Source organism: Nansenia antarctica (genome assembly GCF_963989245.1).
Source record: "Nansenia antarctica genome assembly, chromosome: 17".
Taxonomy (NCBI): domain Eukaryota; kingdom Metazoa; phylum Chordata; class Actinopteri; order Argentiniformes; family Microstomatidae; genus Nansenia; species Nansenia antarctica.
This window is the reverse complement of record NC_137687.1, coordinates 20,081,324-20,096,260: the sequence shown is the minus strand read 5'-3', so window position 1 is coordinate 20,096,260 and position 14,937 is coordinate 20,081,324. Positions and strand designations below refer to the sequence as shown.

Below are 14,937 nucleotides of genomic sequence, written 5' to 3'. Positions count from 1 at the left end.
CGCAACAGGACAAACAGGACAAAAAAAAAAAAAGCCATTACACTCTCTCTCTCTCTCTCTCTTTATCTGTTTCCTCTGATCTCTCTCTCTTTTTTTTTTCTTACTCCCCCCCCCCCTAATTGTCAGACCTATCGCTAATTGTAGCATGTTGGATCTGTCAGCTGATGCCTTTGTTCAGCGTTGTTGTTCTGAATAGAGAATTCAAAATGTATTACACAGAAAGGAAGTGTTGCTTGTTGGGAGTTTTATATTTCCTTCCGGGTGTCATAACACCCCCTATTCCTCTTCCTGCCTCCTGTGGCCAGGTGACATACTTCCCCTTCGACTGGCAGAACTGCACCATGGTGTTCCGCTCCTACACCTATGACTCGTCAGAGGTGGACCTGCAGTACGCTCGGGACAAGAGGAACAACGAGATCAGAGAGATTGTCTACGATAGTGGTTTCAGTGGTAAGGAGGGATGGAGGGAAAACAAAGAACACACACGACAGAAAGCGGCACACATCCAAGCATTTCCAGCACAGTTAAAAGATTGTGTTGATTATATCTGCCATCTGAGGGTTACTTTGAATCAGGGAAAGAACGAATGAATGAATGAGCAAACGAATGGAGGAACAGAACATGGGAACAGAACATTTTTCTGTGCACTTAGCTGCACTTAGGTGCCACTGCAGTCACCTAGTTTTAACCATGAGGGCCCAAGTGTTCACTGTGGTGATGCTTCAAACAATGTATTCTTTGATATACTTTCTTTTGTACAAATTCATATTAACATCATCCAAGACACACAAATACACATAACAAGTTTATCACAATGCTCCGAAACATTGTCCCACGGACATATGGACGTATGCAGGGTTCCCAGGGGTCATTTGTGAATTTGAGAAAAAAAAGTCTTAAAAGTTTTTGAAAATAGACATGGGTCATTGAAAGTGCTTGAATTCTCCTCTCTCTCAAAAAGAATAGTAATAATATACTGTATATTACATTTTTTTTAACGTAATTATAGATTATATATATATATAATATATATATATATATATATATATATATATATGTATAGTAGATATGTCACATTGCTTAACTACTATTACACATATTTCACAATATATTGTTTTTCTGTGCTGTGGTAGAGAAGGCAAGAGACCATCTAGTGTTCACACATTCAAGCCTCTCTTTTTAATTGTTGTCTGTGAACGGATAGTTCCTATTATATAAATTCTCATCTAGATCTGTCTCAAACTATGCTGTGTTGGATCCTTGAATTTGAGGGAATTGAGTCCTTGAAAGGTGCTTGAATTTGATGTTTCAGAAGGTGGGGGAACCCTGTATATGGATGATGGTTTTGACGGTCCCCTGTGTGTCCCCAGAGAGTGGAGAGTGGTACATCCGACACCAGCCCAGCAGGAAGAATGTGCGTGAGGCGGACCTGTACGAGGACATCACCTTCTACCTGATCATCGAGAGGAAGCCCCTCTACTACGTCTTCAACATCATCATCCCCTGCATCCTCCTCACCGTGATCGCCATCTTCAACTTCTACCTGCCTCCCGACGCAGGTGAAGCTGGGATAGGGCTCACGGACCAATCCTCTACACCAGCGATTCCCAACCTATGGCCCTCTTGTGGTCCGAGAGAGTACTGCAAGTGGGCCGCCAAATCATGGGCAAAATATTTTATTATAATAGTTTTTTTTACAAAAACGTCTTAATTCAAAAAATATGTGCATGGTACTGTATTTGTTTCTTTAAAACCTTAAAAAATGCATCATCCGTGAGCTACTACTAGGCCTACTGCACTGTATGTATGATGATGCATATGAAATATCCAATAAGAATAAGAGAATAATGATGAGACACAAAAACATTTTTTACACGTCTGTAAAATGCCTGCGTGGGCCGCGAATACTTTAGAGACTTTTAAGTGGGCCTTGAGTCCAAAGAGGTTGGGAACTGCTGCTCTACACACCCCGAGAGGAATAGCTGGAGTTATTTAAAGTACTTATTTTATAGATCCATGATTGGTAATATATGTTTAGACTAAACATAGACTTAAATGTAAAGCTACCAGCACGAAGCAGAGCCTGCATGTGAATGATGAATGAATGAATGAATGAATGAATGAATGAATGAATGAATAGTTTAATGACCACACGACCTAGGTCGTGGAATTTGTTTTCGGTACAGCTCAAAAAGCAGTGTCAAAAAACATACACACATTTTACATGACTATTACATGGACATGAAACACACATAACCACAAGACAAGACAGAACATATTTACAATTTACAATTTATACAGTGCAGTGAGTCAGGTATTGAGAGTCCTTATGGCAGAGGGGAAAAAACTGTTTTTGAACCGGGATGTTTTGGTGGCCAGGGATCGGTAGCGCCGTCCAGAGGGCAACAGTTGGAACAGGTGGTGAGCAGGGTGGGAGGGGTCAGAGATAATTTTATGTGCTCTATTTATGGTGCGTTTGAGATACAGTGATTCAACTGATGGGAGAGGGGTGCCGATGATCTTGGATGATTTCTTTACTATTTGCTGTAGTTTCCTTTTTGATTTACTGTCCGAGCTGCCGTACCAAACTGTGATGGATGAGGTGAGTACAGACCCGTCACCAGGGCCCAGTCTTAGGGTGGGCCAATGAACTGCATGGGGGGGCACAATTATTATTAACTATTTTATATAATCCGATATGCTATGGTATTCGTCATGCAACACTGACATGCATAGTAGGTTGCAGAGGCTAAATTGGACACGTAGCCTACCGATGAAGACTAGACCTAAAATTATCAAAATGCAGCAAATAACATAACAATAAACACAGGCGAAGCTGGTTTATTACAAGGCCTTGTCGACCCGAGTAGGCCTAAGCTAAAATTATTTGAATGCAAGTTACTTTATAGTGTGGAGAGGCCAAGTTGTGCATTACAATGCGCACAGGTCAATAATTGGCACCAACCCGGCACACTTACAAGAACAATAATTAAATAAATGCCAGGGATAGCCTACGTAACTAAAATTAGGAGACTGGCACGCAATCAGTGCACTTCCAAAAGGGATACAGTATGACCGACCGATCGTGTGATCATCACATTAAAACCACCCATCTACAGCAAATAGGATCAGCCAGATCCTCATCATTGAACACGTTATACACAAAGCACATTAAATATAGCATAACCGTGCAAACAGCTCATCTCTCCAGTTGAAAAAGCTGTCGAGAATACAACTAGCAAAACATCACCACGGCGTGTGCTCACACGGACACACACACACACACACCCGGCTCAGAAAAGAAGGAGGCGGCGTTTTTCAGTGCTGAATCTCCTCATCAGTAAGTCCTTCCACTCATCCTTGAACTTGTGGGTGAGGTCCTTTTCGAAGGCAAGCTGAATCAGTTGAGCCTTGCACTTGTGCAACATGCTGCGCCGATGCTCAGAGAAAACATTTTTAAGTGTTGAAAAATAGTTTTCACAAGTCGCGGTAGACGCTCCCAAAGTTAGGGCGAGTGTATAAGCTTGGATGACAGTTGGCATGGCCTGGAGTGCTGAGTGGAATGTATACTGAGAATATTGGCTATTGTCCATTGTCCATCTTTGGGGGGAAACGAGGTGTCCTCCATCTTCTTTACCAGGAACCCACCACGAGCCACAGCATATTCAGATTCAACCACTTCAGTTCGAGCTAATCTTAGGAGAGGAGTGACCTTCGATGGATCCATGAAATCCTCGGCCTCTGGGTTTAAAGCAGCCAGCGCACCAATGAGCTTGCAGCTGCGCTCTCCAAAACGCGCATCCATCTCTCCTTGCACAGCATCAATAACACTGTAAAACACTCTCAGGAACTCTGTCTTTTCGCCAGTGTCCCTCTGTGACTGTCCAACCGTTCCTTCAACTACAAATGCACCAAAGCTCTTGTTAATTGTGCGTCTTCTCTTAGTTGGACAGCTGGGACCAGCCTCGTCAGTGGCTGAGGCTGGAGGAGAGCAGAGGTCCCAGAGCGCAGTAAACTCATCCTCTGTGCGCAGTGATTTTATGCATTCAGATGCACTGTTCACAAGAGTAACCGCAGTGAACAGGTCCATGTTCTCGCTTTGTAGCAGTCTGTTTGGTGGCTCGAAAAGTAACAAAACTTTCATCGGGGGGCTAGCAAGGCTAGTAGTAGCCCTAGCCCTAACAGTTGGGCTAGTAGGACTTACCTCTCTAGTGGTAGCCGTCGGGGTGCTAGTGTCAGGCTGCCCACAGTCGCTAATGCTGGTGCTATGTCCATCGGGGTTGGGTGCAGCTGCACCTTTCGAGGATTTACCGGTAATCCACTTTCTTATATCCATCTTTAGTCAAAAAGCTTTATCCATCAAAAAGCGCAGATTTCACTCAACTGCTCAGTGCTCGCCTGCCTCACACAACTGAAATGGCGGGAGCAGCAGCGTGCGTAACGTGCAACTTTCAACTTTCAACTTTCAAATGATTGGTTGTCACTAGAATCCCGTCCAACAAAATGAAAAACACACTATTGTTTCTCAATTTTAATGTCTTCATATGACAATATATGATTTATTTTTTTTATTTATTTTTTTTTTTTTTATATCTGGCTGCCAGTTGGGGGGGCACCAGCACGTCTGTGGGGGGGCCTGGCCCCCTGAGGCCCGCCCATAGTGACGGGCCTGGGTGAGTATGCTCTCAATGATGGCGGTGTAGAACTGAAGGAGGAGTTTTTGTTTTACTTTGAATTTCTTGAGCTGTCTAAGAAAGAATAGTCGTTGGTGGGCTTTTTTGGTGATGAAGTCTGTGTTGGTGTTCCATTTGAGGGAGTTGCTGATGTGAGTGCCAAGGAATTTGAAGGAGTCCGTTATGGTAAAGGGTTCTCCAAGGATGTTGATGTTTTTTTTTGGGGGGGGGGGGGCTGTGCCTGAAGTCTACGATGATTTCTTTTGTTTTTGATGAGTTGAGCTGGAGGTTGTTGTTGAGGCACCAAGTGACGGCTTGGGCTATCTGCTCGCGGTAATGGTCTTCATTATTATTATTTATGAGTCCGATTATGGTAGTGTCATCCGCATATTTCACGCATGTTCTTTCTCTCTATCTCTCTCTCTCCCTGTCTCTCTGTCTCTGTCTCTCTCTCTCTTTCTTTCTCTCTCTCTCTCCCTGTCTCTCTGTCTCTGTCTCTCTCTCTCTGTCTCTCTCTCTCTTTCTTTCTCTCTCTCTCTCTCTCTGTCTCTCTTTCTCTCTCTCTCTTTCTCTCTCTCTCTTTCTCTCTCTCTCTCTTTCTCTCTTTCTGTTTCTCTCTCTCTCTTTCTCTCTCTCCCTGTCTCTCTGTCTTTTCTCTCTCTCTCGCTCTCTCTGTCTCTCTCTGTCTCATGCATCACATGCAGTACACACACAGCTCAGCTCTAAAATAGGCTAGTGAAACCAAACAAACTCGCCTTTGAACATGTTGCTCTTTAGGACCCAAGGCTTCCCTGAGGAGGCATAAACAGGGGTGTTTCTCCTCCCCGCGGTGACAGCAGTGGCCGTGCATTGCGACAGAGCACACTGCACAAGGACACATTTAAGCCTGGGTCCCTGGGGCTCAGTATGTAAAGCTCTCTCTGTCTCCTCTCCTCAGCCTTGTGGTTCTCTATGGGCCTGTGGGAGCCCCGTAAGGTCTCTATGCTCACACACCTCTCTCTCTCTCTCTCTCTCTCTCTCTCACACACACACATGCACGCGCACACATACACACACGTACACAAGTGCACTCCCAGTGTGCGTGTGTGTCGGTATGTAGGAGAGTAGGAAAGTAGGCTAGGGTGTAAGGGGTTGGTTAGTCCCCCTGAAGCTGAATGTATTGGTGAATGTGTTTGTTAGTCTGGGTGAGTGTTTGATAGGACGTTTGTCACTATGTTGTGTAAATGATGTACACCAGGCAAGCATCATTTGGGGGTCCTTGTCTACTCAGGATGGGAAATGAATTCCCCATTAGATCCATTAGTTGTGAATTACATGGGCCAGCTTCTGTTAAAACAGTGGATCAATCCCTTTCGCCCAGTAACGACATGTTACAAATCATTAATAGTCCACTAGGACAAGGTTAATTCCGCATTTAATAAAACATTACTCTCTATAAATCCCTGTGTATCCTATTAGCCAAAACAGAGGATGCGTGCTGTGTGTCCCCTGAATGTCTACATTTTACATTTTCACCATTTAGCAGACGCTTTTATCCAGAGCGACTTAGAGATTACAGGGATAGTCTCCCTGTCTGTTCACAGAGGATGGTGAGGTGTGTGTGTGTGCATGTGTCCATGTGTCTGTGTGTGTATGGGGGGGCGAGGGAGTTGTGGCTGGGTGCATGGGTGTGTTTGTGCGTGCGTGTGTGCGTGTATGTGTGCGTGCGTGTGTGAATTGTCTGTATATATCTGTAAGTATAACATAGATATAACGGGTAGAATATTGTCGAATATATATTGTTTATTATCTGTGTGTCTTCTCCTCTCTCTAACCCCTATTCTCCCACCCTCTCAGGAGAGAAGATGGGCCTGTCCATCAACGTGCTGCTTACCCTGACTGTGTTCCTGCTGCTGCTGGCTGACAAGGTCCCAGAGACCTCCCTGGGGGTCCCCATCATCGTCAACTACCTCATGTTCACCATGATCCTGGTCACCTGCTCCGTCATCCTCAGTGTGGTGGTCCTCAACCTGCACCACCGCTCCCCCAGCACACACCACATGCCCATCTGGGTCCGCAAGGTGAGATCACAATCACAATTGCTTTGGATTCCATCAAATGTACAGGTGCACAAGAGTACAATGGACCTATCGCTAAGCCACGCCCCCTTTGAAAACCCGGAAAAAAACAAACAACGCTTCACTGACAGTGACTGACTGACCGACCGTGACTGAATGACATTCAATGACTTACAATGGCGGGATTTGGCAAATTTCTGATTTCTGATTTACCACAGCAAGTAATAGACATATTTTTTTTAAAGATGACAAAAATATTTTGTCTAAAAGCTTTTCACCATCAGATATTAGCAAGTTGTTTGTCCGAGTGTGATATGATTGGACAATTTCTATTTCGGGGCGTGGCTTAGCGATTCTTAGTCCATTCTTAGGCTCAGGTTCTTCGACGTTGGCATTGCAGCAGGATACAAAATCAACAATAACAGAATAAGGTCAAATAAGTAAAGTAAGGGTTAAGGTTAGGGTCATAACAAAAAGAGAATACGGTAATAAAGTGATGGCAGTTGTACGACAGAGGGTGCGGTCCAGGTGTGACCAGACCAGACCTCACCATCACCTACGCTCTCTGACCAGACCTCACCATCACCTACGCTCTCTGACCAGACCTCACCATCACCTACGCTCTCTGACCAGACCTCACCATCACCTACGCTCTCTGACCAGACCTCACCATCACCTACGCTCTCTGACCAGACCTCACCATCACCTACGCTCTCTGACCAGACCTCACCATCACCTACGCTCTCTGACCAGACCTCACCCTCACCTACGCTCTCTGACCAGACCAGACCTCACCATCACCTACGCTCTCTGACCAGACCTCACCATCACCTACGCTCTCTGACCAGACCTCACCATCACCTACGCTCTCTGACCAGACCTCACCATCACCTACGCTCTCTGACCAGACCTCACCATCACCTACGCTCTCTGACCAGACCTCACCATCACCTACGCTCTCTGTCCAGACCTCACCCTCACCTACGCTCTCTGACCAGACCTCACCCTCACCTACGCTCTCTGACCAGACCTCACCCTCACCTACGCTCTCTGACCAGACCTCACCCTCACCTACGCTCTCTGACCAGACCTCACCATCACCTACGCTCTCTGACCAGACCAGACCTCACCATCACCTACGCTCTCTGACCAGACCTCACCCTCACCTACGCTCTCTGATCAGACCAGACCTCACCATCACCTACGCTCTCTGACCAGACCTCACCATCACCTACGCTCTCTGACCAGACCTCACCATCACCTACGCTCTCTGACCAGACCTCACCATCACCTACGCTCTCTGACCAGACCTCACCATCACCTACGCTCTCTGACCAGACCTCACCATCACCTACGCTCTCTGACCAGACCTCACCATCACCTACGCTCTCTGACCAGACCTCACCATCACCTACGCTCTCTGATCAGACCAGACCTCACCATCACCTACACTCTCTGACCAGACCTCACCATCACCTATGCTCTCTGACCAGACCTCACCATCACCTACACTCTCTGACCAGACCAGACCTCACCATCACCTACGCTCTCTGTCCAGACCTCACCATCACCTACGCTCTCTGACCAGACCTCACCATCACCTACGCTCTCTGACCAGACCAGACCTCACCATCACCTACACTCTCTGACGGTCCAGGTGTGACCAGACCTCACCATCACCTACACTCTCTGACCAGACCAGACCTCACCATCACCTACACTCTCTGACCAGACCAGACCTCACCATCACCTACGCTCTCTGACCAGACCAGACCTCACCATCACCTACGCTCTCTGACCAGACCAGACCTCACCATCACCTACGCTCTCTGACGGTCCAGGTGTGACCAGACCTCACCATCACCTACGCTCTCTGACCAGACCTCACCATCACCTACGCTCTCTGACGCCCATTGAAGGGTCATTCTCTGTCTGTAAAGGAATGATTTGTGTATGTCCAGGGTTGGAGAGTCGCAGATATCCTTGGGTAGAGAGTTCCAGAGGGTGGGGGCTGCCACACTGAAGGCTCTGTACCCAAAGGTCCAGAGTTTGGTGGAGTTAAAAGCCAGAGAGGAGCAGAGGAAGGGGGTGAACTGGTACAAGAAAGATTTCATATTCTGAGATGTGAGACATCATTGAGGTCCCTTGCCTGTGCTAATGTTGTTCCATAGAGTTCGAAGCATAACCGATGCAACACCCTATCTATTCCAGGCCGGTGTGCCAGTGTGGCCGCGGTCATGTTCGATTGAACCGACTGTTCTGGGTCTCAGAGAGGTGTGGTGGTGTCAGAGAGGTGAGGTGGTGTCAGAGAGGTGAGGTGGTGTCAGAGAGGTGAGGTGGTGTCAGAGAGGTGAGGTGGTGTCAGAGAGGTGAGGTGGTGTCAGAGAGGTGGTGTCAGAGAGGTGAGGTGGTGTCAGAGAGGTGAGGTGGTGTCAGAGAGGTGTGGTGGTGTCAGAGAGGAGAGGTGGTGTCAGAGAGGTGGTGTCAGAGAGGTGAGGTGGTGTCAGAGAGGTGAGGTGGTGTCAGAGAGGTGAGGTGGTGTCAGAGAGGTGGTGTCAGAGAGGTGAGGTGGTGTCAGAGAGGTGAGGTGGTGTCAGAGAGGTGTGGTGGTGTCAGAGAGGAGAGGTGGTGTCAGAGAGGTGGTGTCAGAGAGGTGAGGTGGTGTCAGAGAGGTGTGGTGGTGTCAGAGAGGTGAGGTGGTGTCAGAGAGGTGAGGTGGTGTCAGAGAGGTGAGGTGGTGTCAGAGAGGAGAGGTGGTGTCAGAGAGGTGAGGTGGTGTCAGAGAGGTGAGGTGGTGTCAGAGAGGTGAGGTGGTGTCAGAGAGGTGAGGTGGTGTCAGAGAGGTGGTGTCAGAGAGGTGGTGTCAGAGAGGTGGTGTCAGAGAGGTGGTGTCAGAGAGGTGGTGTCAGAGAGGTGAGGTGGTGTCAGAGAGGTGGTGTCAGAGAGGTGAGGTGGTGTCAGAGAGGTGAGGTGGTGTCAGAGAGGTGAGGTGGTGTCAGAGAGGTGGTGTCAGAGAGGTGAGGTGGTGTCAGAGAGGTGAGGTGGTGTCAGAGAGGTGTGGTGGTGTCAGAGAGGTGTGGTGGTGTCAGAGAGGTGAGGTGGTGTCAGAGAGGAGAGGTGGTGTCAGAGAGGTGGTGTCAGAGAGGTGAGGTGGTGTCAGAGAGGTGAGGTGGTGTCAGAGAGGTGGTGTCAGAGAGGTGAGGTGGTGTCAGAGAGGTGAGGTGGTGTCAGAGAGGTGAGGTGGTGTCAGAGAGGTGAGGTGGTGTCAGAGAGGTGTGGTGGTGTCAGAGAGGTGAGGTGGTGTCAGAGAGGTGTGGTGGTGTCAGAGAGGTGAGGTGGTGTCAGAGAGGTGAGGTGGTGTCAGAGAGGTGGTGTCAGAGAGGTGGTGTCAGAGAGGTGAGGTGGTGTCAGAGAGGTGGTGTCAGAGAGGTGAGGTGGTGTCAGAGAGGTGAGGTGGTGTCAGAGAGGTGGTGTCAGAGAGGTGGTGTCAGAGAGGTGAGGTGGTGTCAGAGAGGTGGTGTCAGAGAGGTGGTGTCAGAGAGGTGAGGTGGTGTCAGAGAGGTGAGGTGGTGTCAGAGAGGAGAGGTGGTGTCAGCCCCCAGCCACAGCCAGACGTCAGCTCCAGCATCAGGAAAGCAGCCATTCAGCAGGAAAGCAGCCATTCAGCAGGAAAGCAGCCATTCAGCACTTCCTTTCTATCTGAACCCAGCAGGGGAGCCTTGAGAAGAACGGTAATGGTTAGGGGGAGGAGAGGGGGGAGGCTGACAGGAGTGGGGAGGGGGTGGGGGGCTCATGAATACTTATGACAGTGGGAACGAGGCAGGAAAATGGCAGAAAGGAAAAGAAGATAGTTTTTCGAGGGAGGCAGTCACAGGGGGAAAGTGAATTAAGCCTCCTCTGCCAACACCCTGAACACCATGTTATACCATTAACCCTGAACACCATGTTATACCATTAACCTCCATCAACACCATGTTATACCATTAACCTCCATCAACACCATGTTATACCATTAACCTCCATCAACACCATGTTATACCATTAACCTCCATCAACACCATGTTATACCATTAACCTCCATCAACACCATGTTATACCATTAACCTCCATCAGTAGCTTTGGCCTCGACATTATTTAAAGCTAATTACCAGCCTGGTCGGCAGCTAGACACCGTCCCGTATGGCTCAACCGTCATTTGCATGTTTTAATGGAACGGAAACTGCTCTGAGATGAATGAGTAAAAAAACACTATTCCCCTTCGTCTTCAAACAGGGAGCGTGTCGAGAGGTGGAAAATATTGAACTGAGTTTTTTGTCGTTCTTGAAATGACACGATCATTGACAGCGACGCGGTGCTGAGGCGTTCGTTAGCGGGTCTGCGCTTCTGCTCACTGACGCTATTGATTAGCGTCGCGTACGGAAGAATAGAATGCTGTATGTGTGAGTGTGTGTGAGTGAGAGAGAGAGAGATAGTTTACAATGTAAGAATTCACATACATCTTCAATTACATCTTTTCCCCCTCAGACTTTTCATCTGACAACATACAGTACAGTGTGTTCCCCTCACACAGGGAAGAAGCCAGTGAAGTTGTACATTTCTTTATTAGGATAAACTCCTTGAGATGTATCATCTTGTTTTAGAGAGGGTCCTAACATAATATCACAATCATAACAGCAGAAATAATAAGAGTACAATTATGACAAAATACAGACAGACAAGAGACAAACAACAACATACATTGGTAATTGAAAACCATAACAAGGCCAAAATGGCTAATAGAATAAGGGAAGGTGGATCTACATACTATAGTATACATACTACATTCTACAATATACATTCTACAACTACTAAGTTGCTGTGTTTATCATGATCTCCATGGAACCTGTGCCCCTCCTCAAGCTCTAGGATCACTGACTTGGATTCATATTGATAGCCTCCGCTATTAACCACAGTAGTGTGAGTGTGTGTGTGTGTGTGTGTGTGTGTGTGTGTGTGTGTGTGTGTGTGTGTGTGCGTGCGTGCGTGCGCACAAGTGCGTGTTACAGTTTCTCTACCCCCAGTGCTCGAGTGTTGTCACGTAAGTGCCTGCCAACGTTGATGAAATTGCCTCTTGCCAGTTTACCAGACAAGGATTCAATTCACTCCTTGGCTGTTCTTCTGGAAAGCTCACATCAATCCTGTGAAAGCCAACAGATGTTCCTATCTTCCCCCAACGTCACAGAAAACACACTGCAGCCAGATCTCTGTCCTATTACCTCCAAAAAAAGACACACACACCGAGCCCTCAATGAGTTTTCTATGGACAGTTGATTGAATTCCCTGGGACTGCGTATGAGAGTGAGAGAGCAGTATATTGAGGTTCAGTCATGCAAAAAATGGATGCAGGCTCACTCTCCCCTGATGAGAATAGAGATGAAGACTGAGAAAGTTGGATGGTTCAGGACAGCCAATCACAGTGTCTGCTACTATGGACATGTCATACCCAGAGACTGTATGTCCTGCACCTGTCAGAAAATGTTATCAGTATATGTCATATTCTATATCATTGAAAAGGTTATCAGGTGGGTATTACAATAAATCATGTAGACGGAGGGCAAGTAGAAGTGACAGATAGAAATAGAGTTAGGGGAAGCGATGGTTAACAGCTTAGCTGACAGCCTAGTAACTCTGAGGGCTCTGGGGCAGATCCAATGATGCATACATTACCTAATCCCCACAGTGGCCCTGCCCGCCCATACAGGTTATCTCAGCTATACACTGAGTGGATGTTACTGTGTATTACCTTCTTTACTTGTCTCCCCCCCCCCGACAGCTGATCTGATAATGTGGTATTTCTGATGGTACTGTCATAAAATGTTATTTCCAAGGTTCCAAGTTCATTGGAGATCAGCACAGGATACAGTTGTAAATTGTACAATGAAATGGTTACAGCTTCACCTCAGTGCAAATACGTACGGATTAGGTTGAGTAAGAATAAAAATACAATAATAACACAATAGTGTAAGATAAAGTGAGCTATACAATGTAGTAATTAATAACAGCAGTGATGGTAGTGTGTGTGTGTGTGTGTGTGTGTGTGTGTGTGTGTGTGTGTGTCAGGGTTTCCGTTAGAAAAATTTGCCGCCGGACATCGTGTCCGGTAAGATTCCGATTTACCGGACAAACGTGACATATTCCGGTCATCATATTAAAATATAATATAGCTGTTTGTCGCGGTGATTACTGTTGTGTAGCGGCCTATATATGCCATTTAATGTCTATTTCTCATCCGATACGATTAGATGCAAGCTATATAATATATAATAATATAACATGATTCGCATGCGCGCTATGCCATTATGTCCAGCGCTGAACGGGCGCCTCACTGGGAACTGAACAGACAGCATCGATCAATGAACGGACTCCACATTACGTTAACTGAAGTTTGTTAAATTGTTTGGGATTAATGTGAGTTTTCTATTTTCTCTTTCCAGTTTTACCCTTTTTTTATCAATAAAACAACGTCATTTCTATAACCTGGGGGGTAATTCCATCAACATCGCTAAAGGAAAATCCAGGTTTAGTCTGACAAGTCTCGCGAGAGTTCCTAAAAACATCCAGGCATATTCTGACAAGTCTCGCGAGAGTTATCCAAAATAGGCCGGGATTTTCCTTTAGCGACGTTGATGGAATACCCCCCAGGTCTCGCTGGTTGGGAAGGCATTTCGTTTAGCTGCCTGTCAAATCATACTTAATCGGACTCGGGAGTATGACAATGAGGAGAACATAACTGTTTATTGAGAAACAATTGATAGGATACGTATATAAAGAAATACCGCAATGTCTAGATGTATAACATTTTATTGAACAGTGCAAGCATGTAGGCTTCTGGCGTGACACGGCTAGCCTAATTTCCGTTCATATGCCTTTTATCAGATAAAATAAAATAGAATAAAACTCTTTGAAAATAAATAGGCTTTAAATTAACTTGCAATGCGTATGTATAGGCTACTTTCCGTTCGATGTTACAGCCGGCCTATGCCTTTTCTCAGATAGATAGGGGATAGCCCTGTAAGCTCATACGGGTCTGTATGTCGTCCTGAAGACCGGCTGTTAGATCATATCGCTGAAGTTTGTCTCCATCTTAGTGTAAATGTTGTCCGTTTCGTTTGTTATCCTTGTTATTGTGTGATAAAGTTAAGGCGCTCCGCTTCGGGCCACCATTTTCAGCTGAGCGCCGGGCACGCGCACACTCATGCACGCGCGGCGCTGCCCGGGAGGGAGGGACCCGCCCCCTTTGGTTAGCCTATAGGCTGGCTGGGGGGGGCGGGTCCTTCTCTCTCGGGCGGTGTTGTGTGTGTGTGGGTGTGTGTGTGTTTGGTGCTCAGCTGAAAATGGTGGCCCGAAGCCAATTTGAATACAATTCGCTACGAATTATTTTCACCGGACATTATGTCCGACGAGTTTTCAATTTGTCGGACTTCAACAAATTTTACCGGACAAAGACCGGTAATTACCGGTTAACGGAAACCCTGGTGTGTGTGTGTGTGTGTGTGTGTGTGTGTGTGTGTGTGTGTGTGTGTGTGTGTGTGTGTGTGTGTGGTAGTGCAGAAAGTCAGTGCATTGTCTTAGGTATGATGAGCAGCAGGTGGGCAGCAGTATCAGCAGCATCAGTCACAACCCATCAATCTGATAATGAAACCAAGAAGATATTCGCCCTTTTGGATAGATAATGTTAAATGTTAAATTGAATTGAATTGGGTTAGTGGTGGCCTGGCCTAGTGGATAGTGAGTTGGACTGGTGATCAGTTCAAATCCCACCTGGGAACACCACCACCTAGTGATAAAGAAAGAAAGGCTCAGACATTTGCAAACATGTTTCATTAGGAAAAACATCCTAATTTAATGAATGAATGAATGGTCTTTATTGTCATTGCTATAGTACAGGTACCAAACAACGAAATTTAGGAGGGGTGGCTCCCCTGGTGCTAGGAAAGAAAAAAACAAGAAAAAACAAACAAGAAGGGAAGGAGCTGGTTTACATAAATAAAGGCTATGTACACTATCCACTATACTATACTGTACAGATAGACGACTAGGGTTGTCATATTGCACATATTGTTATTGCACATTCATTTAAAGTGTCGCAGTTTGCAGGCTTGAATTGTACATATTTGTGCCTCAGCACTACACCTGATTTTTTCAATCCAGCAGCTGCCATCAATCCG

At 46.5% G+C, this 14,937-nt stretch overlaps 1 protein-coding gene across 1 annotated transcript in view; it reads left to right on the top strand.

The window, feature by feature from the left end:
* The window catches only part of chrnb1 (cholinergic receptor, nicotinic, beta 1 (muscle)), a gene marked incomplete at both ends in the record, with an annotated part of 39,931 nt that overhangs the window by 10,808 nt on the left and 14,186 nt on the right, over nucleotides 1-14,937 (top strand). The window contains 3 exons of the mRNA XM_080547380.1: nucleotides 306-450; nucleotides 1,371-1,559; nucleotides 6,510-6,733. Of these exons, the coding sequence (XP_080403506.1) occupies nucleotides 306-450; nucleotides 1,371-1,559; nucleotides 6,510-6,733 (558 nt within the window). The remainder of the gene's footprint in view (nucleotides 1-305; nucleotides 451-1,370; nucleotides 1,560-6,509; nucleotides 6,734-14,937) is intronic.